Raw genomic sequence first — 23,325 nt, 5'->3', positions numbered from 1 at the left:
TACAAACAACAGCAAAGTGTCCAATCTTGCTGCAAAAATGAACACTTGGCCTGACGAGCTGGGCATTGAGTGCGTGCATGGCGTTCCTTACCACACCAGTGACAGGTACTAGATTGATCAACGCCAGAGCTGTGCCTGGGTGTAGACTGACTTGAGCAAGGATGACTGCTGTAACTGTGTGTACTGCGGGGCTGTGAAGCATGACCAGTTGAATCGCGGTTGTACTGGGCCGGATGTTTCACACCTTGGTGAGATTGTGGTCGCATGCTGAGTGCATTCAGCTCCAGTGCACAGGTACACGACTCACATGCAGAGTGATGCTGCTGTTCGAAAGCGTGGACTTGGTGAAGAGTTGCACCAGCTGACGAACTGTGACGGACAGTGGACTGTTGTGTTCGAACAGTCTCTTTCTGGCGAGCTTGTGCCAGAGCTTTGTCCAGTGTAAGAGATGGGTCCAGTTGCAGTTTCTGGGACAGGGCAGTGTCTGCAACTCCTGCAACAAGGCGATCACGGATCATCTCGTCGTGGAGCTGCTTGAAGTTGCAACGTTCTGCCAACCGAAACAAATCAGTTATGTAGCCATCAATCGACTCTCCGGGCTGTTGGGACCTCTGGTGCAATTTCGCACGCTCGTACACCAGATTGCGTATCCTGCCATAATGGTCTGCAAATTTCTGGAATACAATGTCGTAGTTGTCCGCATCCTGGTCTGATAAATGGAAACTCAGTAGAAGGTCGTCAGCCTTGTCGCCCATCGAATATAACAAAGAGTTTACTTGCACGGACTGTGCCTGCATATGAAGACCCGAGGCGAGCCTGTATCTCGTAAATCGCTTGCTCCACTTCTCCCACACATCAGCGGACTTGAAGTAGAATGGGGCTGGAGGAGCTACCTGGGTAAGGTGGATCATCGACGGAACCTGGGGTGCCACGGGACCCAGAGATGATACCGTGGGGAGGGATAGCCCAGCCGCGGAGGTAACGACAGAGGGTGCAGCTTGACCAACACTCAAGACAGTGACTCCTCCTGACGAGCCAGCATTACTAGTAGTCGTAGTATTACTTGGACCTGAGGAAACCGTGATGGAGGTAGTTGTGGGAGTGGAAACAGGGTTGTTTGAAACGCCTGTCGCCATCCTGTCAAAGAGGAAATCCTAGCACTGCCACCAGGTAATGTTCTCCCGACGTCCTTAGTACGTGTCGAGAGCACACCAAAATACCAACTCAACACGGTCTCGTTGTGAGGCAAAGAACCCTTTTCATTATCAGTGCAAGAACACAAATAGTAGGGAAAGAAACATAATACAGCAAGGCAGTCGCGGGTACTCCATATCTGGATCTAGTAGAGTACTTGAGGGTACACTACGGTGCATGACACATCTAGATATGGGATGAATCATGAAAGGGATACTGTAATGGATAGTCTAGATCTATAAAGAGAATCCATACATCCTGTACACACACCTTGTACACACTCTCTCTAACGGTCTCTAGGCTACACTGCAATTGATATACATTAGCTCAAATTTTCGGGCAAGGCCCATCATCAGGAATAAGTTTACTGTAGACAGAACAGGGGTTTATATATATGTGACAAGTACTAGTGGCCAAAATGTGATGGTATAGCAATACCACAGGAAGCGAGATTGTAATTCTGTGTGATATGTATGAAGTGAAAATATAGTGCAGTGATAGTGCAGGATTACTAGCGTGAGTACAAAGCAGAACAATACACACTTCTAGCAACACTCACACACAAACATACACACACACACAGTGCACACATTCTTGCACAAATTATGGTAATGACAGACATATTTACACATCACCCAACAGTCGCCAACCATTGAAGTATTGGCTACAGTGGAGTCTCCAAACCTTGAGAAAACTATAAAGAGAAGAGTACAAATAAGAGAAACAAGCATGCACAATGGGTACACACACACACACATACAAGATAACACTACAATACGTTGCTAGATCATCTACATATAGGTTGAAACTTTTCGACCTTCAAATGACTTAGAAATGTTCTCTCCAATTAGAAAATTCAAAGAGTGTAAAGAGAGCATGCGTGAAAATACCTAAGGATGTGTGCAAGTGGATCTCTCGGATTTCCCTCCATATTTGCAGGTAAGTCCCTTTCGGGTGTAGATCGATTTTGCAAAGCCGCTGAAAAAATTCTGAAGGGAACCTTGAAACTTGCATACCCTTCAAAATGGCCGACTTATCACTTTGTTTATGGGTCTAGAAACTTGTAACGCCATAGCGAAAAAGCAACGAACAAAACTCCATCAAGTCAACATTGCCACACCTTAGAAGAGTTCATGGAGCAGGACCGCTTGTCCATGCCAGGATCCCAGAAGACCAGGTCCATCACGCCCTGACGCTACAAATGATCGTCTTGAAAATTGCCAATTTAAAAGCGCTGCCAAAACAGCCTGCTACGTCTAAATTGGCAAGAAGTATACACCGGCAGATAGTAGTACACCTCTTCTAGTGCTGAGGACATGTCCCCCACCTTCCTTTTGAGTTTTTAAGTTAACTTGAAACGAAAGAGCTTGGAAGCTCAGGGCCCTACGCTATGCTTTGTTACCTAGCTTATCATACGTGTTATTAGAACTGATGGAAATGTTTTTTTCCCATTGATTGGCTACAGTATTCTATTGCAAAAACGTTTCAATCAGTTTGATTATTAGTTAGGCAAAAGTAATTGCAGAATTTAATGGGGCTTGCTAATTTCTTCCACTTCATCCACTTTTGGTTTACTGCTTCTTTTAATTTTTATCTCCTTATAATCGCATTTGCGCTTGTTACTCGCCTTAAACGCCCGTTGCCGTTGGTCTGGAAGTGATCACACTCGTGTTGTTACTTCCCTCAAGAACAGGCTGACTGTATTGAAGGCCAACGAACCGGGACTTTCACTGACCATGTAGATCGAAGACCAGTGAAATGATGAGGCAATCACGTTCTTTATGACGTCAGAAATCTCTCGTGCAGTTCATGCAACAAGTGCGTGCAGTCAGTGCGAGTGCTCCCTTGCCAGTCAACACAAAGCGAGGGAGCTAGCAGCTTTTGTCGAGCATCGACATGAAAATAAGGGACTTTTACTGTTGGACTATGTTCGAGATTACAGGAGTTAAGTGTGAAAGATGCATAACTCTCCCTGCTGTCCGGGGGGGGGGGGGGGGCATTTTTCAATGGCTTGCTGCCATTGCAACACTCCTAGGGCAGTTTGTGGGGGTTCTCAGCAGATCAAGCAGGAAATGCAGCTCATCTTACCTCAGCCATCACAGTCTGTTCCGAGTAGCGTTCCAGGCACGATCGCGATCGATGGCCGCGTGTCGTGATCCATGATCCAAGAATTGTCATCCTACGTCACAGAGCACGCAATCTCACCGTGCATCTTGCAATAAAATTCAATAACTGCGCCCAGGACTTCAGTTACTTTTGCATCAACGGCGCACCAAAAATAGTTGGTGGCGCAAGGAGAAGCTTGTCGGTTGGAGTCACAAGTGATCACCGCTGCTTTTCCTTGTCAGAGTCAACAATACACTTTGTTCTGTGTTGTTGGGAGTAGCGTTGGAGTAGAGTTTGTTGAGGAGATGTCGCGGAGGGGCTAGCTTTCCTGCGCAAGTATGATTCTGGCCGTATTTCAGCATGGTCGAGTGGAAAAATTCAAAATTGTTTATTTCAAGAAAACCCCAAAAGGAAGATGGGGGACATGTCCTCAGCGCTAGAAGAGGTGTTCTACTATCTGCCGGTGTATAGTTCTTGCCAATTGAAGAAGTAGCTGGCTGGTTGGACAGCACTTGTAGATTGGCTATTTTCAAGACGATCCTCAGCGCTAGAAGAGGTGTTCTACTATCTGTTGGCTTGATGGAGCTTGACTCGTTTCTAGACCCATAAATAATGTGGTATTTCGGCCATTTTTGAGGGGTGTGGAAGTTTCAAGGTTCTATTCAGAAACTTTTTCAAGGGCTTTGCACCATCGATCCACACCCCAAAGGGAACCTACCTGCAATTTTTGAGCGAAATTGGAGAGATCCACTTGCACAAATACTTTGGTATTCTCAGACATGCTCTCTTAAAGAATTTCAGCACTATTTGAACCTGCAACCACAAGATTCCAAAGCACCTACCTTGACCACTCAGCCACAGGGGTAGTGATGCTGAAGTTCGTTGAAAGATGTGTCTTAGGTCTGGATCACCCAATACTGCCTACACATAATACTAAACTATAGTATACTGGCATACTAACTAGCTATTTTCGGACCAGTATTTCAGGCCAAAAACGAATGTATGGTGTAGTTTTACACAGAATAAACACCCTGCATTGTTTTAATGATAATTATACTGTTGATAAAAACTGCATTTCATTTTGGGATTTTTTAAGCAGTGTTTATATTCCCATCAACGCTACGACATTACTGTTTATCATACACAAGGCAGAACAACAGAGACAAAACATCTTTCTCCTTACTCCAAGTTTCGTGTTGAAACACTCATCGTCTGGTGTTCTGCCTTGTGGAGTACGCCCAGCCCTTTTTGAGGTAGTGAGCACTATTTGCAGCACGGACTTCAGACACTTTGTCACTGTTTATTCTATACATATTGTGCGTGAATAAATACAGAGCTCCCACCGACTAGAGCAGAAAAATGCAGATGCAGAAGGATCTTCTATTGTGTACTTACCCTGGCAAGTTGGCGGTGAAGTTGACCAATTTCCACTTGGAAGACACACGGATGCGCTGCTGCCGGCTAAATTGTATCCCGAATTGCACGTAAAAATTGTTGCACCATTTATCTCCATAGACATACTGGCAATAGCTCCATTTAGAGGAGCAACTTGACTGCTACACAACACACCTACGAAAATACACAGGAAGCACCAAATATGCCTATCATCAGTTATTGTCAGAGGATCATGGTATAGATTTTCTTAGAGCTGAAATCTACAAGCCTGGACTATGTCAGCTGTCAGGGTTTGATTGCACCTTCTGTTATGAAATTAGTCATTCAAATTTGCAATTTCCAGTCTGCGGTGCGATTGCCTCAGTTGATCTCAGCTTTGATACAACCTAGGTATGAAAAATCACTACCGTATTTTACCGGTTGTAAGCCGACCCGGTTATAGGTCGACCCCCGTTTCCGGAGGTCTCAATTCTGCGTTTAAAGTGTTCACCCAACCAAGCACTACCGTTATATACAAACCACTCCCTGCTACTAACACATCAACAAATCATGTAAACATTCCATATTGGAGGGTATAACGTCCCAATCCTTGAAAAAGGCCAATAAACTGGCCAACATGTGTACACATGGTGCACTCATGCATGCAGGGCAGGTCATTTTTTGAACTATTCTGATAGCTCCCGGTTATAAGTCGAATCCCGGTTGTAAGTCGACCCCCACACTTTCTTCTTCTATTTTTAGTCGTAAAAGGTCGGATTACAACCGGAAAAATACGGTGCTTGTTTCCTATACAGTGTGGGACCTGCATTTGCAGTAAAAATTCAAAGTTTGATCAAAAATTACATTTGATACTCCTGAAGGTGGGGTCGTAAAGTGCTCGAGATTGCCATACTGTGAAGGTAAAGTCAGCACACTCATACCACTAGAACAATGGAACAATATTATTTTTATGACTTAAACGTCGTTTCCACGTGATAGTCATCAGAAATCGTCATCACACTGAGAGTGGGACAATCAAGGAAAGATATTTACGGCACCATAAAGTGAAGAGTGTTTGTTCTAAAACACACAATACAAGAAACACTAATATTCTAAAGCTAGCTAATATTCTAAAGCTATATTCTAAAGCTAGCTCACAACACGTGCCACACATACTGATGGCACTTGGGTCTTTTTCCCTCCCCCAGAGGACCAACCACGGTCAGTTTCTGGAAACTACCAGAGGTGAAAGAAAGTAATTAAATTTGGAAAGGATTGGGAGAACTTCAAATTCAAGGGATCGTGCCATCAGTATGTGTGGCACGTGTTGTGAGCTGCCTTTGGAGTGAAAAGCTTGTCAGCGCCTTCTGGGTTCAGCCTGGTCCCATAGCTCGGTGGTTGGAGCATTGCTCATGACAAGCAGGGTCCCAGGTTCGAGTCCTGGTGGGTCTGGCGTTTTTTTCTCTTTTCAGGCAGTTCACTTCCCCGACTGATCCCTTGAATTTGAAGTTCTCCCAATCCTTTCCAAATTTTATCACTTTCTTTCACCTCTGGTAGTTTCCAGACACTGACCGTGGTTGGTCCCCTGGGGGAGGGAAAAAGACCCAAGTGCCATCAGTATGTGTGGCACGTGTTGTGAGCTGCCTTTGGAGTGAACAGCTTGTCAGCGCCTTCTGGGTTCAGCCTGGTCCCATAGCTTGGTGGTTGGAGCATTGCTCATGACAAGCAGGGTCCCAGGTTCGAGTCCTGGTGGGTCTGGCGTTTTTTCTCTTTTCAGGCAGTTCACTTCCCCGACTGATCCCTTGAATTTGAAGTTCTCCCAATCCTTTCCAAATTATTATTATTATTATTATTGTAGAAGAGAAAAGGACATATAGATACGAGTTAATCGAGATGTCCTTTTCTCTTCTACATTTATTTATGGCTCAACATCCAAGTTTCAAATTATTATTATTATTATTATTATTATTATGCGGACTGCTGCGGACGGACCTGGCTTTCAGCCTTGTCCGCGACTCCGTCCTGATGGTTCGTGGGAGTCGCAGTGCATTCCGTGCACCTGGTCTGGCAGCGGATGTGGATACTGTTTCTGTGGAGGCCCGCATTCCCGCCACTACGTGCCGCTAAGTCCTGGGGTTTGCCGCTCTCCGGTCCTCTTTCATCCGTTCTCCCCTCTTTTTTTGGGGGATTCTTTGTACTTTGTCTTTCTTACTTAGAAGTTGCGACTTCGGCGGTAATGTCATGAAGTTGGTTGTTGGTTGTGAGTCAGTCAAGTGTCACGTTCGGCAAGAAGCGTGTGCTCCTCGTTGGAGCAACCAACTTTTTGTCTTTCTTGTTTTTCTTATTCCTTTGTTTTTTGTAGGACAGATTTTTGGTGTACTGATTTCGGTTGTTGTTGTGTCTGACTCTATTCCCAATATCTAATTCTGTGTTTGGTTTTCCAACTCATTGGGTTGTAGTTTCCATCATGAGTTTGATTCCATCGTGAGTTTGATTCCATCGTGAGTTTTGAATCTATTTGCTATTTTTCGTTCCATTTTTGAGCTCACATCTATCTGCTTTTTTGGAGTTATTGGCCTGGACAAGAGGCTTCTTTCCAATAATAATAATAATAATAATAGTAATAATAAAAATATTATTTTACAAGAAGTCGGAGGCGGATCATACTTTAATAACGAAGGTACGTGTTGGGTCGTACGTGTTGGGTCTTAAGTATCCACGCAAACACACATCCAGTCAAAATAAGGCACTTGTCAAAGTATCGGAACGTTTTCGGTCCCTTCGGATACTTTGACAAGTGCCTTATTTTGACTGGATGTGTGTTTGCGTGGATACTTACAACCCAACACGTACCTTCGTTATTAAAAAAATTATTATTATTATTACGCACACACTCATGGCCAAGGCCAATCAAGGAGGAGGTGAGGGCGATTATAGCCAGCCATGGCAAAAGAAAGAAGAAGAAAAAAGAAAAAGAAAAACAGGTGCAAATCAGAACAACAGCTGTTGTGAACCCTCTGGTTCTCTAAAGTATCAGGAACGAACGACCCCACACGGCACGAGGACAACTATTTATTCTCAACAGTATATTTCACTTCCATCGACTAATAACAATGAACAATGACTGTATGAACAACTGAATGAACTGAATGACTAACACTAAAACCACCAGGTAGTTATAGCGTGAAAATGACAGCGTATATGAGAAAAGCATACACATACAACATACAACTACAGCGCACTCAGCAAACCGCACATAGCGCATGTAGCGTATACTACGTCGTAAACATCAACGGTACGGCGGAGTCGGAATACAACTGCATTGGAACGAACACAATGTCACAAGCGAGAAGGCCTTTCACTCTCGAGAACTTGTGGTTTCACAACATTCTCCCCACCAAAGGGCTTCTCACCGCCGTACAACAACTCACAAGTCAAACGATTTGGGGCTTACTACGCGTCATCTTCTGCTGCGGTGGTGGCCATGGTAGAATATCACTAATGCCCACCACTTCAGACAACTCGACATCGCGAAGCTCGCCGCTGTGGGCTGTCGCACACGACACTGTTACCGATCCACTTCGACATGGGGCGGACGCTGAACCAGACAACACACAACCGATACTTTTACCAAGCTCGCCGATGTGGGCTGTCATACACGACACGGTCACTGGTACACTGCTTCGATCCGGGGCGGGCGCGGAACCCGAGAACACACACCCGATCTCTGTGTTCCACACAGTCTCGCCGTTGACCTCTTCCGTGCTAACCAGTAGTATCGCCCTTCTCGTTTCCTTATCTTCTACGCCTTGCGCTTTTATGTCTTGCGCCTCTAACTCTTGCGCCTCTAACTCTTGCGCCTCTAACTCTTGCGCCTCTAACTCTTGCGCCTCTAACTCTTGCGCCTCCAATTCTTGCGCCTCTAACTCTTGCGCCTCTAACTCTTGCGCCTCTAACTCTTGCGCCTCTAACTCTTGCGCCTCTAACTCTTGCGCCTCTAACTCTTGCGCCTCTTGCGCCTCTACGTCGTTCGGCCGAGACTCCAGCTGCTTCTGAGCGTCTCCGACCGATGTCACCATGCACTGCACCGACCCAGTGGGCCTTGGATCTGATCCTCCCACTGGCTTCGAATACTCTTCTGACCGCTGCTTGTCTGTAAGCAAAGTCTTACACGCCTTGTCCGGCGTCCTTCCGGGCGAGGCAAGCAAATCTCGCTTTGCTTCCTCATAATATGTACCGACGGCGATGCGCTCGGCCATCTTCTTGAGCTTTTCGTTAAACTCTGTGCGGAGCGCACACTCTTGCCTTCTAGCACTGCGCTCTTCAAACTCCTCGCTCTGTCGGAGCCTCTTCTCCACGTATTCTCTCAACCTATCGCCTTCAAATCCATACCGAATTCCGTTGGCGATAAAGCTGGCTTCGATGATCCATAGTTCCTGTGCCATGCTCGCTTCGTATCCTGGCGTGGTCGCCAAATGTTGTGAACCCTCTGGTTCTCTAAAGTATCAGGAACGAACGACCCCACACGGCACGAGGACAACTATTTATTCTCAACAGTATATTTCACTTCCATCGACTAATAACAATGAACAATGACTGAATGAACAACTGAATGAACTGAATGACTAACACTAAAACCACCAGGTAGTTATAGCGTGAAAATGACAGCGTATATGAGAAAAGCATACACATACAACATACAACTACAGCGCACTCAGCAAACCGCACATAGCGCATGTAGCGTATACTACGTCGTAAACATCAACGGTACGGCGGAGTCGGAATACAACTGCATTGGAACGAACACAATGTCACAAGCGAGAAGGCCTTTCACTCTCGAGAACTTGTGGTTTCACAACAACAGCATTAGTGAGGTTTTGCATTCCGAATTTCGGTTCGGCGTTCTTCGGTCTTTTGTCGAACATCAAAATGGCGAATTTTCGCACCAACGTTTGTTTTGCAAGTCGAAAATGATGTGTTTTCATTTCGTGAGCCCCAGCATCAGCAACGTCCTGTCCCGTGCTCCTTTTCTTGCTGATTCCAACGAACTTTCATCGCGCAAAGAGTCGAGGGCCAAACCTGCCTCCTCAGTCGCCTCAGAAAAACCAACTCCATGGCCAAGTCAAATTTTATGCGTGTCGCCATAGTCTTTTCAGCCACACAGAAGACGGTGAGGACACTGCAGGCGAAAGAGAATCGACAGGCAGTGGAGAGGAGCAATCAGAGGTAGCTGACGATGCTATGTTGCCAAAGGCACCTGCCAAGCGATGCCGAGATAAGAAACCGCTTTGAACGAATCACGCGCTAGCGCTCTTCTACAAGAAAATGCATCCGAAAAATATTTTCGGCAAAGTGAACTTTTTCCGAACAAACACTCCGAATCTTCGTGTGCATTTTCGACCTCGCTCCCGCGTGCCGAATCTTTTTGCCGAATTTCGGAATGCAAAACCTCACTAATAAAAGAAGAGATTGGGCTGCAAATCAAGTTGTATTATTAGGTTTAAACGTTTACGGGAAATGGTCCGAGAGATCACGAACAAAGGCAGAAATGTTTTCACATGATGGAATTTTTGGGGAAGTGAGTCCCAGAGACAATAGCTAATGAAAACAGGCGAGCGACTGTTTTCATTAGCTATTGTCTCTGGGCCCGTCATTGAGTGACTTCTTGAAATAGGGAATTTTAGTTTATTACGACTTGACGAAGAGGAGTTAAACCAGTTAAGTGTATGTTGAATATGCATTGGGGCCTTCAGCAGTGGATATATCGAAACAATATTGCTCAAACCTGAAAATGGGGGTGCCACTTATAATCGAGTGCGACTTATAATCGGGGAAATACGGTATTTCGATCGCATAGCGGTCATTTTTTTTTTAAGGAAAGAACTGAGAAATGCAACTGGAAAATGACGTATGTCATGTGTGAATGTGTTGGCAGTGAGTCAGGAAATCCCCTTGCGGGCGTTTCAAATTCATGCCGGCGCGATCTGACTTGTGCCAGCAAATTTCGCTCGAGTGTTATAACTCTGCTTCAGGACCTCAGATCGTCTTTGAGTTCGTCCAAGCCGACAGCTGAGGCCTTCCTGATACGAATACACCTTTCCACCGTTGAACTCGGACAACGATAGATGAACGAGAAATGATTTCGCGTGCAACATCTGGCCGCGGCCAACTACCCTTCAATTTGCATGATGTTGATAGTGCTGTGTATGGCTCTGTGTCTGCCAGTGTATGCGGAGCGAGGAAGAGAAGTGCCTTTGCAAAAATGTACTATCAGAACATGAATCACTGGTGCAGAACCAGTCACATGCAAGTACTTTCACTTTTGCTTGTGGTATTTTAACCTCTTTTAACGCCATGACATTATAGGTGAGGCTGGCCCTACATTCGAATATAGCGCCAATGCGTTTTGAGCGGAAGCCCGCTACAATGGGAAAGGTGAATCTGAGTTTTGGATCCGTGTTTTACTCTCTCTCTCTCTGAGATCAACAGTTTTATCGGATGTACTATATTGCCCAGAACCTGCGAAAACCAGGCTTAGGGTGAAATTTCACAAAATGACTTTTTCCCATTTTCAGCTTCTACTAGGCATGGGAGGTCAGGAAACAAAATATTACAGGTGTGGGTCGACTAATAGTGGTATTAAATCTATCTCAAACACACTAGGGTATTGTGTAAAAAGATCCCAAAAAAACACCAAATTGTTATCACAGGAAAGAAATGAAGAGAGATGCACCAGACTGAAGGAAGAGACATGGATGATTTTTTGTTTAGGTGACATGACAAGGTAGGCATGTGGGGGCAGGCTTGTTGTGGCCCCTTGGTGCTGCAGGCTGTAGTGGCCATGCACAGTTCTGCATGAATTTTGTTTGCTCCTCACTCAGCACATTCTGGGGCTGAATGCATGTGCTGGCATGCTCTGGGGCTACACACCACAAGGAAACCCGACTACAGTTGAGATGGCACCTTTTGACGGGTGAATCTAGTTCAACTGTTCAGAAACAAGCAAGAACACAGCAAACTGTTCCACTGTTCATAGTAAGCGCATAGTGTGCTGGCGTGCTGCAGTATCTGCTTGGTGCTGACCAGCAAGTGAAATATCGGCACGCTGTACAATCCCTTGCAGCTAGCTGACCAGCGAGGAAAGTCTCGAGTGGGGGCCTCTCGATCTGCTCGCTCATTCGCCTGGCCTCCAGTAGCACTTCATCGCCAAGGACTTCAATTCAAAACAGTTTTCACACTGCGCTTCAAGCCTTTTTCCTCGTGAACTTGCTGCAAACGTATGAGCTCTGCTGCGCGTGTTCCTTTTGCGTGAGGCCCAGAAACAGCTAGTATCGCCGTACTTCGATTGGCTGGATCGATGTCGTCCAGGTTCTCCTCGCTATCGCCATCACGACTTTAACTGGAGACGATTTCTTCACAATTTTCCGCAAGCGGCAGCTAGGGCAGAAATTTCGCCATCCCTGAGTGTAGGAGATGGAATCCGTTCGATCAGCTCAAAAACTCTTCGTTGTGACTAGAGGAGTAGCAGGGAATATTCTACCGGAAGCCCTTTGACTTCCCTGACTGCTGAAACCCTTCCTGCCATGACTGCTACTTCTTCAAACAAGCGAGATTCTCTTTGGTTCCACTTCACTGCACTCGATCGTCCACGCGACACAACCTTTTTACAAAACATCAATTTTCTCAAAAAAATGATTTTCACCTTAAGCCTGGTTTTCGCAGATTCTGGGCCATATACAGGCACTCACTTTGAGCTAACATTTGCTTAATTATTTAATAAAAGAATTAGGTAAAAAACGGAAGAAGTACTGACGAATGCATGTAGGTGGTGTTCCAGACCATGCTCCAGTTGTTTGACAGACAGTTGTTGTTGCTCCAGATAGTTGATATCCGGTACTGCACGAGTATGTTCTGATCGCGAAAGCATTCCCACCACCACTAGACACTGCGCCATTTACCGGAGACGTTGGATTTGCAGGACATTGAATTCCTATGGAAACATATCCAATCAACAGGCATTGTAGAGTCACTGGCTCACGCTTGGAAATTCCAGAATATTCGGTTACATCACACGTCTTCCGTCTTAGGAGTCATGTTTGAGAAAATCAAAGTATGTTTGCAAATCGAAAAAGGTTGATCAAACTGGGAAGCTTAACTGACGAGGGATGAATTCCCTTGAAGCCAGTTGCGAGTGAGCAAAATGTCAATCCAAGGTGAGCATACAACCTTCCTACAAGTATATCTCCCAAGGTTCTTCATTTATTTTCGAAGTTTTGTGCAAAGCGGTGAATTACAACAAACGGGTAACGTGGGTGAGGCATTGCAAATGACCAAGGGTTCTCTGACCCTTTTTTTAAAGTCCATGATCGTCACTGCCTCAGCTCTCTATCTAAATCTGGTTAAATTATGGTCTGGACAGGGGTGCTGATCAGATGTTTCTCAGCCTGTTGAAGCTCAACTGACGACTGCAATTCATGAAATAGTGTGTACAGAGCACAGGTGTTGCATTCTCATGCAGGTTTGCTAAGTGAAGCGGTTGATTTGCTCCGTAGGATAATAGCGAGTCAGACAATTGATAGCCTAATGCGGCGAAAAGCGCAAGCTCCAGTATCAGGAGTCACAGATAATGCAAATATTGACAAACCCAGCTTTGCAGGGTCTGAAACATACAAATCAACATATGATGCATTGTGCGCATTGCTTTCAAACCTTACTTTTACATGTCGGCAGTGGGGTTGACCAAGCACCATTCGCCATGCATACAGTTGCACTGCTTCCTATGAGTTGATAGCCATCATTGCATGCAAATATGGTCACTCCATAAGGTGATGTGGAGCTGCTGACTATTGAACCACTTGTTGGTGAGATAAGTGCCGGACACGTTCGCACTGCAATTTACACAATAAGATAATAACAAATGCATCATCCACACATATGGTTTATAATATAGACATCCGTAGAGCATCCACCTGTCCCCATTTTGAGAAGTTATTTGCGGTCGCTTAGTGGATATTTTCGCAGAAATATGGGCAACAATGAATGAGTTATTAACCCTTTGTGAGTCCACTGGTTTCGGAGAAAATGACCAAATTTTCCATTCCGACAATAATCCCCTGTAACTCCACAGTTTTTGAGAATTGACGATGGAAGTCAGCCACTGTCATTCCAGTGTACAAAAATAAAGGCGACAAGAACAACCCGTCTAATTACCGACCAATCTCCCTCCTGTCCTGCGTCTCCAAACTGCTAGAGAGAATAGTGTACGACCACTTGTACGACCATATCTCCCCTCTTCTTCACCCCGCACAATCTGGCTTCCGTCGTAAGGACAACACATCCCTGCAATTATCCCGCATAATCCAAGACCTCTTCTCCCTAAAAGACCAGCGGCAGGTCTCCTGCATCTGTTTCTTCGACCTGTCCAAGGCCTTCGACACCGTGTGGCACAAGGGCCTGATCGCCAAACTTCGTGCCCATGGTGTCTCCGGCTCCCTACACGCCTGGATAACTAGCTACCTCTTCGACCGAAATCAGTGCGTCAAAGTAAATGGAACCTTATCTGACCCCGAGTCTGTGACATCCGGAGTGCCCCAGGGTTCCATTTTAGGTCCCCTGCTCTTCCTCACATACGTTAATGACCTCCCCTATTCAATTCCCAATATTTCTTTGTTTGCAGATGATACCACTGTCCTCGCTTCCTCCCCATCTCACGCCACCCTGTACCCCAAAGTTCAGACCTGTATCAACGACATTGTTCACTGGATGAGCACTTGGTACTTTAAGCCAAATGTGACCAAAACCGAACTCCTAGTTTTTCCCCCTCCCACAGATCCAGTGCCCATCTTCCACTTTCCCGATGATCCCGATCACCCTATCTCTGTAGCGCCCCACCATAAACACCTTGGCATTGTTATAGATTCCGCCCTCTCCTGGTCTCACCATGGTGATCATGTGTCGTCCAAAGTATGCCGATCTGTCGGCATAATGTCAAGTCACTTGTCCCATTTGCCCCAAAATTGCCGGATTAATTTTTATAAATCATACATTCTTCCCCTCTTCACGTACGGCTTCCCTGCCTGGTCCACCACTAACAAAACCCACATAGGTAAATTAGAAGTTCTCCATCGCCGTATACTGCGCATCATATTCCATACTGATCGTTATATCCCAAATCTAGACTTGTATGCTGCTGCATCTACTACCACTCTGCAACATTACCTTGATGCTTTCAAGTGCACCCTGGCACATTCAATTTTTCTTGACCAGCACCCTGCTCATTTACAGTCCCTTAATTGGTTCAATTCAGGTGGCACCACCCGAAGCTGTGTTTGTCTCCCCCTAGCTAGGTCTACCCTATTCGTCAATTCCTCTTTATTTTCCTCCTACTCCACGTGGCTCCAACTGCCTCCCAGTGTTAGACAAGCTCCAGATATGCCCAAATTCCGTACCCTCGTCAGACAGCACTTCAGTATCTCCCAGTAAACAAAGTCACAGTCCCCACTTCCACTGCATAGCTCGCTGAGCATCCCAGTGCTTTGTAAGTTGCTAATCCCTTCCCACTTTTTGTACGTGCTCTTCATTTTCTTTTTTTCTCTTCTTCCGTGGTTGGTCTCACCCTCTCCTCAATTTAATTGGCTGTCTTGACATGCCACGAGGTGCAGAAATAAATAAAAAAATTAAAAAAATTGTTATTACAATATGGCAATAAGTAGGACGAGCTGAAGCGACATGTGGATTACTTCATTAACAATGTAAGCGATGGAGACGATGCAAGAAACAATCTAAAGGGTAAGGAAAATACAAGTAAGAAGAAAAAGGGCAATGTAAAAAAAGTTATTGTTATTACAATTTGTGTTTATCTGAATGGAATTGCTCAGCTGAATCAAAAAAAACTTTGTTAGAATGTTTCCATGGTTACCTGTGTTGCCATATTAGGCACATATTGTCATAATCAAGTCTATAGACGCGTTATTTACAGAGTGCACCATGGGAAGGAAATAAAACCATACTTTTATGTACAAATATACAGTAGACGAGATAGAAACTCACAGCACTGAGATAAGATATCCTTCACGGGAAGTGGCATGCATGGTAAGCGGCGTAGCAGTCGTGGTCACTCGTGATGTGGAGGTGAACATTGCACGCAGTGCAGTCGGTTACACACTGGTGCTGCTTGTTACCCACTTCTGTGCAGTTTCTGCAGTTCTTCCTTTTCCTCACTCCAGGTATGTGAAGCTGAGCAACAGGAACCTGGACATCCTGCGGAACAGGCACTGGGCGGTACGAGCGCCTCGGTGGCGGTGCATGCTCATCAATCGATGACAGCTGCCGGATGAGGTTACAGCGTAAATCCGAGTGCTGCAAGTTGCATCGTCGACTTATCACCCCTGGATGCTGGCTCTGCCACAAGTGAAAGAGGCGGTATGCATTGACAGCACACACATCGACCATATCCAAGAAAAGACTCTTCCAGTATTTCTTGTTTTTTTTTGTTTTTTTTACGAGACACCACGAACCTCGAGAACAGAATACTGCATGATAAAGGTGGTTGCAGACGCAACTGTGGTGGTGAAACTGGAGCGTCTCCACTGACCTGAGGTCTCGGCTTCAGCGACACTTCAGAGCACCAAAAACTGGGGAGGAGTAGGCACAGGGGGAGGGGAGGGGGGTACATTTATATAGAGGAAGGAAAAACGGAAAGATGATACATGTGATAGAGGAAGAAAAAAATTATAATAAAAAAATTTGCGAAGCACATGGTGCGTTTCGATCAGCTGATCGAACGTGTCGACTCCGCCCATGCTGCTGTTGTAGTCTCTGATGCACATTGGCCTCTGCACTTCCATTTGCTGGTGTGCACCATCAATCTTGACATTTCTTGTTACTGTGTCATGCTCATGGCCCTGATGTATGTTGCTGTACATTGACACACACCGCTTGTCCTTCCATTGGTGGTACAGGTGATCTCCGTTGCGAACGTAGCGTGTTGCACCTCGCTCTGCATGTTTCTCAAACTGTTTCATGTCGGTCCGCAATACGGCTGGAAATCCAGTGCGGTTCGCGCGGATGGTACCAACCAACGATATTTGCTTGGTACGAAGAGATGTGGCCAGGGTTTCGGAAGTGTAAAATTGTCCGTGTAGATCACACTTCCGGCGCGCACGTCACTGACCAGCCGCATCAGCCTTCAGGGTCACAGTAGGGTTACTGCATCTAAGCACTGTGATTCAGTTGCTCAGTACAATTGTGGACGTAGCAGCACAATTTATGGTTTCTGGGAAAGCTCTTTCCTGTTTGTCATCTTCCACGTGCTTTCAGAGCATACAGCACCTAAAGGACGCCCCTTACATCGCCAACAGTGTCCCTATCGTGCGTCAGATTGGCATCAAGACAACGCACAACAATTCCCTACAATTCTGGGCTCATACTCAATGTAGAACTATGATTAAACTGTCCCGAACCCGTTAGATTCAATCGATTCAAACGGTGTACTCATACGTCATGTGGCCTTTGACACATCATTGCTAAATCGCCTTAAATGCCTTGAACATCGCAAAAAAATCCGCCGGACATAAAGTATTGAGGCCGGCGTTCAATGTACCGGCGCTCGATCATTTGTTGAGCTACTGCCACAGCTCTGGAAAGCCCTGTCCAAAACCGTTCCAATGTGCTATTGGTCATGGCGATGCAATATTCCGTTTTAGAATTGTGGCTGTTTGTACAGTGATCTATCCAGTGCGTACGGTATGTAAACTGTATAAAAAATATCGAGCGAGTTTCATCATTGTTCAGTTGTGATGGGGTATCCATGAAGAGTATACTCGTCATAAACCCGAAAAAATGTTCAAATTAACACTTACATGTGCATAATGTTCTATGTTACAGCTAGTTTCTCGGGATCACCACTTCACCTTGCTGAGCATGTCACCCGGCCAATCACTCAAAACCATGCATGTGTTATGTACAATATATACACCAAATAAGGAGCTTGTCAAGACATGAAAAACAATGTGATGAAGGTAAAACACTGGTTCAAGATTTGTTTGAAAAAGAAAGTTGATTCAACTTACATGTACACGTAGGAAGAGAAGCACCACTAGGCCACTGACCACCACTATCGCAAGTGATTGTGGCTGTCCCTGTTATTTCATACTGTGGAAGACATGAAACACTTGCGGTACCTCCAATTGTAAAACTAGCCACAGTGGCGCTGACATATCCATTGGTTATCAAAGGTCGTGCAGGGCATGTAGTTGGTGAGGGTCACGCGGAGGTGCTTGTGTGTGGATAAGGGTGTTAGTGCCTGCTTGTCAAAGATGACAGGTGGGCCATCACAATTCATGAGCACTTGTGTTTCCTCTGGAGCAAATCAAACATTTCTAAGGGTTGCCCAATTCTGACAAACTTCACGATCAGCTGTGAGATTCTGACGGAGGTAGGTATTGTCTCGTGGAGTGGAATGTGTAAGAAATAGAGTGACATCATCAGCGAAGATGTATGGTGTTGAGTGCTTTATAATTAGGGGTAGGTCATTGATGTGTACAAGAAATAAAATTGGAGCAAGATGGGAGCGTTGAGGTACACCAGACGTAAGTACTTTGGAAGTGTATTTAACACCTTCATTCTGGACAGAATAGTGGTGAGAATTCAGGTAGCTCTCTACCCATTTACAGCTCCGAGCGCCCTCGATGTTCTTGAATTTTGCAAGGAGGACTTGATGGTTCACACGGTCGAATACCTTCTGGAAGTCCAGAAATCCACACATATAATCACGATTGCTGTCCATACAATTAGCTGATCTGTAGTAGATTTGTGAGGGGTGTAGGCGAACTGTTGTGGAGTTATGTAGCCGTGGTTGTGGCAAGATGTTGGGATAGGTCATAGCATATTAAACTGATGTTGCTGATCCACCTGATCGTACAGATTTTGGTTTGGTTTGTATTTCATAACTACCAAAGCAATAATGTGATATTTTGGTGAGAATATAATTATTTGGTTTTAGCGTAAAGCTCGATCAAATCCGTCGATCTGATATGTCACGCGGTGGTCGGCGCACGGCCAGTTTCCGGACGCAAAATATCGTGCTTCGATCGCCAAAATCGAGATTTTTTCAATATTTTTTGCACTTCTGCAGAGCTTTGCTGCTAGTGAAATTCGAGTCGATCAGGGAAGGAATTTGTTGTTGTTTGGAGTGACAAGGGTTGTCAGGTCAAATTTCTTGTCAGACTCAGTAGAGGTGACCAAGCTGCAGTGTTTGGCGTGCTGGTGTCTGCAGCGGTGCCTGGTGTTGGAGATTGAGGAGGCGCTTTTCGTCGTCTGGTAGAAAACTGGCAATGTTGGAATGTGGTGAGGTGAAAATATTCAAATTTTTTTATTTCCAGAAAACGTGGAACTCTTTTTACGAGACATGTCCTGGGTGGTAGTGGAGATAGTCCACTGCCCTACATTGCATGCTTGAGAAAAATAGATGCCGTAAATGGTTCCTGATAAGGCCCTTGAAATTTGGTTTTATATTTATTATTATTATTTGCCTCTCCGCGTTTGCATCAGGGTGTGTTACTACAAAAATCAACAAATCAACATACAGAGGGTGTGCGCCTTAACCTGCAATAGTGCTCAAATGCCGGAATGGGCAGAGCGTAGTACGCAAGAGGTACACAAAACAACAAAAAACAGCCCTATATACTTCCTTTTGTGTACCTCTTGCAAATCAACATACTACACATCCACCCCTAGCATTCGCTCAGGCCGCTCAACAAGTCAAAAGACAGTAAGGACAAGAGAAAGCGAGGGAAGGGTCACAGAGCAGCGGGGTCGAAGGCAGGAAAAAAGAAACAGGAGGCAAAGGATATTGAAGAAATATATCAGATTGTCCATTGAATTCACCATACATCATGTCATGTTCCGTTTGGCCAAATCCGGGCATTCCTCTGCAGGTTCAGGTGCGGAAAAGCTGCCACCATACTGCTCTGTCCTCTGCCAGGTCCCTGATGTGTGAGAGATCTTTATTCGTCTGCAGCTTCATTCCCTTTGTTGCGAGGTCCGTTCTCAGTATTGTTGGGAGTGTGGAAGGCGGCCGGCCACGGAATTTTTTCTCGTCCTTTGTTTGCCGGAAGTATGATGTCATGGCCATTTGTGCTGGGGACTCCTTGTCCAGTCTGCAGATGTGACCGAGTAGTCGCATCCGAGCAGCTTTAACCAGGACAGTTAGGGGCTGTGTCTCTGTTCTGCGGTGGAGGTCATCGTTGCTGATTATCTGTGGGTAGCGGATACCCACAACAACTCTCAGGTGTCTCCGATATGTCGAGTCAAGAGTACACAGGTGAGAGTCTGAGAGGCCCCATGTGCCTGCGTTGTACATCAGCAGAGGCTTGATGAAGGCTTTGTAGAGCCTCACCCGTAGCTTTTCGGAGACCAGATGTCCGCGTGACCACAATGGCCACATCTTGTTGAATGTGCCCGAAGCAATCTGGATTCGGCGTGCGACATCCTCTTTGTCTCCAATAAGGGATCCAAGCTTGCGTGTGCGCCTCCACTCTTCCTCCACTCGGTCCTTCTTCCTCTGGATAGTAGTGTGTTCTGTTTTGGCTTGGTTAACTTTCAGGTCCCAGTCCGCGAGGCAGTCGCCAACAATAGGAAGGATCGAGTCCAGTTACTCAGAACTGGTGCTGACGAAGTCCACATCATCGGCATAACCTAGGGACGGCGGCAGGTTGAGGGTGATGTCTAGATTAGGTCGAGGTGGAATACAGGAGAAAACATGGCGCAGTGCAGTCTCGAGGTAGATGATGAATAACACGGGTGACAGCGAGTCACCTTGTGGGGTGCCAGATGTTGTTGTAAATGGTCGGCTTTGGGTATTTTTGATGCGTGCTGATAGTGTTGTATCTGAAACCAGGAGCTGGTCCAGGCGCACCTCATCTGGCTCCAGGAATGACCGCAACACATTGACGAGTTTCCGGCGACTAATAGTGTCAAAGGCGCGAGACATATCGATACCCAGAATACTTGGTTTTATAGCGATGCAATTTTGTGACATTTAGAGATAATGACCATTGCTTTCCTGGATGTAGCCATGGCTCTATGTGGTGGTGATGTGAAGACTACTCAGGTGAGGTGTTGGTATGGTGGTGGTTTGTTCTCAGCTCAATTGTGTACGCTGTACCAGCGCTCGTTCTTGGACCCACTATTTAGTCGTATTATGGGCCAATTTCGAGGTGGTCCACAGTTCCAAGGTGTCCGTGAGTTATGCAACGATCCCTTTTGCATGGTTGTTGTAACTTGCAAAATTTGAGCGAAATCAGAGAGATGGCCCAGCCCAGCTTTTCTGGTTTTCTCGGAAATGCTCTCATAAAGTCTCTCTAATCCCTGGCTCTCACTTGAAATCTGTTGAGAGGGTAAATGGCAATAGTATAATAAAAACAAGTAAATTTCACGGTTCGCGCGAGACTCGGCTGGAAGCCGAGTTTTCCACATCTGCCGCAGTGTAGTAAGCGAAAAAAATTCCCCAGGGTCGCCCTGATCCACAACCTGATAACAATCAGATCAGGATCTCGTGAACGTCAAATAACACGCATGCCACACAGATAGATTACATACGGACACATGTTGGTACAGGTGTGTTTGTGGTTGCATTCATGCAAGTGACAGTGGTGCTGCCAGATGGCTGATATCCACTGTTGCATGACGCCGTGTACACAGGAGCACAACCCGTTATTAAGCCGTTAGCTAGGGTTGGCGCAGGACATTTGTATGCTGGAGATGAGGACGAACACAAATATACAGACATACACACGAATTTACAACCATAACAAATACATACATACATCCGCATAACGTTACACACATATAAAGATTCGTTTCCCAACATGCACCCACATAAAAACACATCAAACTGCTATTTTAGGAACTGAAGAGAGATGAGAAGTAATTTGGAGGCATCCTGCAGCTTCATCCGTAGAGAGAAGTAGTGTGGACACACCCATTCCCACAGCACTGCAAAACAAACCGATTCATTTTATGCACATCGTTTCGGCAGAATTACCATCCTCAGGTAAGAAATGAAATAATGATGCCATGCCAGCCAAAAAAGAAGCAGGTTTATGCCAAAGTCCTACCGCCAAAACAGCATAATCCCGCATAATAGAATCAGTGGCAGAGTTGTAAGTGAGACATTTAACGCCAGCACCAAAACATATCGTAAAAACAAATCCTACCGCCAAATATAGGATGATCTGGCGCAATACGAATGACAGATACAGCGAGTTGAGCTTCAAAGCTGTAGGTGAGATATTCACCACCGGAACCAAAGCAAATTGTCATTTGTCACACAGTTAGATTCTAACTGGGGTTACGTTACAGTTCAGAAACCGAAAATGCTAACTATGTCTTGAAAACACACAAAAAACGGTATAGTTCCACGGTTAGGGTGTATGGTAGAATGCTAACCATGTCTAGTGGCAAAACTAGCAGTGTGATGTTACCTGCTGTTTTTGTTTCCCATTATCCTTTGCTTTCGTGTGGCACTATATTTCCCATGTTTTTTGCCAGATACAGGAACCATAGCAGTTGCTCTTCCATTTTATTCTTGGATATGGACCTGGAATTTGGATAAAAGTTATCTATCGTTTTTCGAAAGAATTTTAGCCGGCAGTCTGGAGGTGGTGTTTATTTGGATTCGAGATGAAGTGGCTGCATTTTTGGCCGCATATTATTATTATTATTATTATTATTAGTTTGAAACTCGGATGTTGAGCCATAAATAAATCTGGAAGAGAAAAGGACATATGGATACGAGTTAAGAGTAACTCTCCATCACTGTAACATGATACTATAATTATACAGTCAGAAAGTGCAATAACTAGGCACAAAACTGACAGAGTACTGAAACATTCGACGTCCTGACACCTAGCTTCAACACATCTCCGTAGCGCTAACCGACAGCCTTCCAACTTGGAAGGTTCAAGGTTATGGAAAAGACCAAAGAGGGGAAGGCAAGCGCAACGAAAACGAGCAAAAGCTACAGTCCCAACGGAACAAAGAATGTCGATTGTTACTGGACGATGACGAGACCAGTACGATATCTGACAAAGCGGTCTAACTACAATTCGAAGCAGCAAAGCAGCACACCACCCAACTTGGGTGGGTCATAAATATCAAAGATAAGTAAAGAAAGGGAAGCTTTGCGAAAACGAATTGTACAAGCCGAAAGCCAAACTCCTACAGTTCTCCTCATGCATGACATTGTGATGGACTAGTTGACTACAAAACAAGTTGTTTCACACGACGTACGTTTCGCCGTATGGTTCGTGACGGCTCATCAGGTGTGCAATTTGAAACTCGGATGTTGAGCCATAAATAAATGTGGAAGAGAAAAGGACATATGGATACGAGTTAAGAGTAACTCTCCATCACTGTAACATGATACTATACTTGTACAGTCAGAAAGTGCAATAACTAGGCACAAAACTGACAGAGTACTGAAACATTCGACGTCCTGACACCTAGCTTCAACACATCTCCGTAGCGCTAACCGACAGCCTTCCAACTTGGAAGGTTCAAGGTTATGGAAAAGACCAAAGAGGGGAAGGCAAGCGCAACGAAAACGAGCAAAAGCTACAGTCCCAACGGAACAAAGAATGTCGATTGTTA

General features: G+C 45.3%; 1 protein-coding gene across 1 annotated transcript in view; it reads right to left on the bottom strand.

Annotated features, from left to right (window-relative positions):
* Window positions 1-23,325, bottom strand: part of LOC135820184 (sushi, von Willebrand factor type A, EGF and pentraxin domain-containing protein 1-like) — a 102,936-nt gene that overhangs the window by 45,324 nt on the left and 34,287 nt on the right. The window contains exons 5-8 of the mRNA XM_065333495.1: window positions 21,274-21,429; window positions 13,389-13,562; window positions 12,488-12,664; window positions 4,696-4,869 (exon numbers count right to left, since the gene is read on the bottom strand). Of these exons, the coding sequence (XP_065189567.1) occupies window positions 4,696-4,869; window positions 12,488-12,664; window positions 13,389-13,562; window positions 21,274-21,429 (681 nt within the window). The remainder of the gene's footprint in view (window positions 1-4,695; window positions 4,870-12,487; window positions 12,665-13,388; window positions 13,563-21,273; window positions 21,430-23,325) is intronic.

This window comes from Sycon ciliatum, chromosome 6, assembly GCF_964019385.1.
Source record: "Sycon ciliatum chromosome 6, ocSycCili1.1, whole genome shotgun sequence".
Taxonomy (NCBI): Eukaryota; Metazoa; Porifera; class Calcarea; order Leucosolenida; family Sycettidae; genus Sycon; species Sycon ciliatum.
Note: the sequence above shows the minus strand (reverse complement) of the source record. Positions and strands in the feature narration are given on the sequence as shown.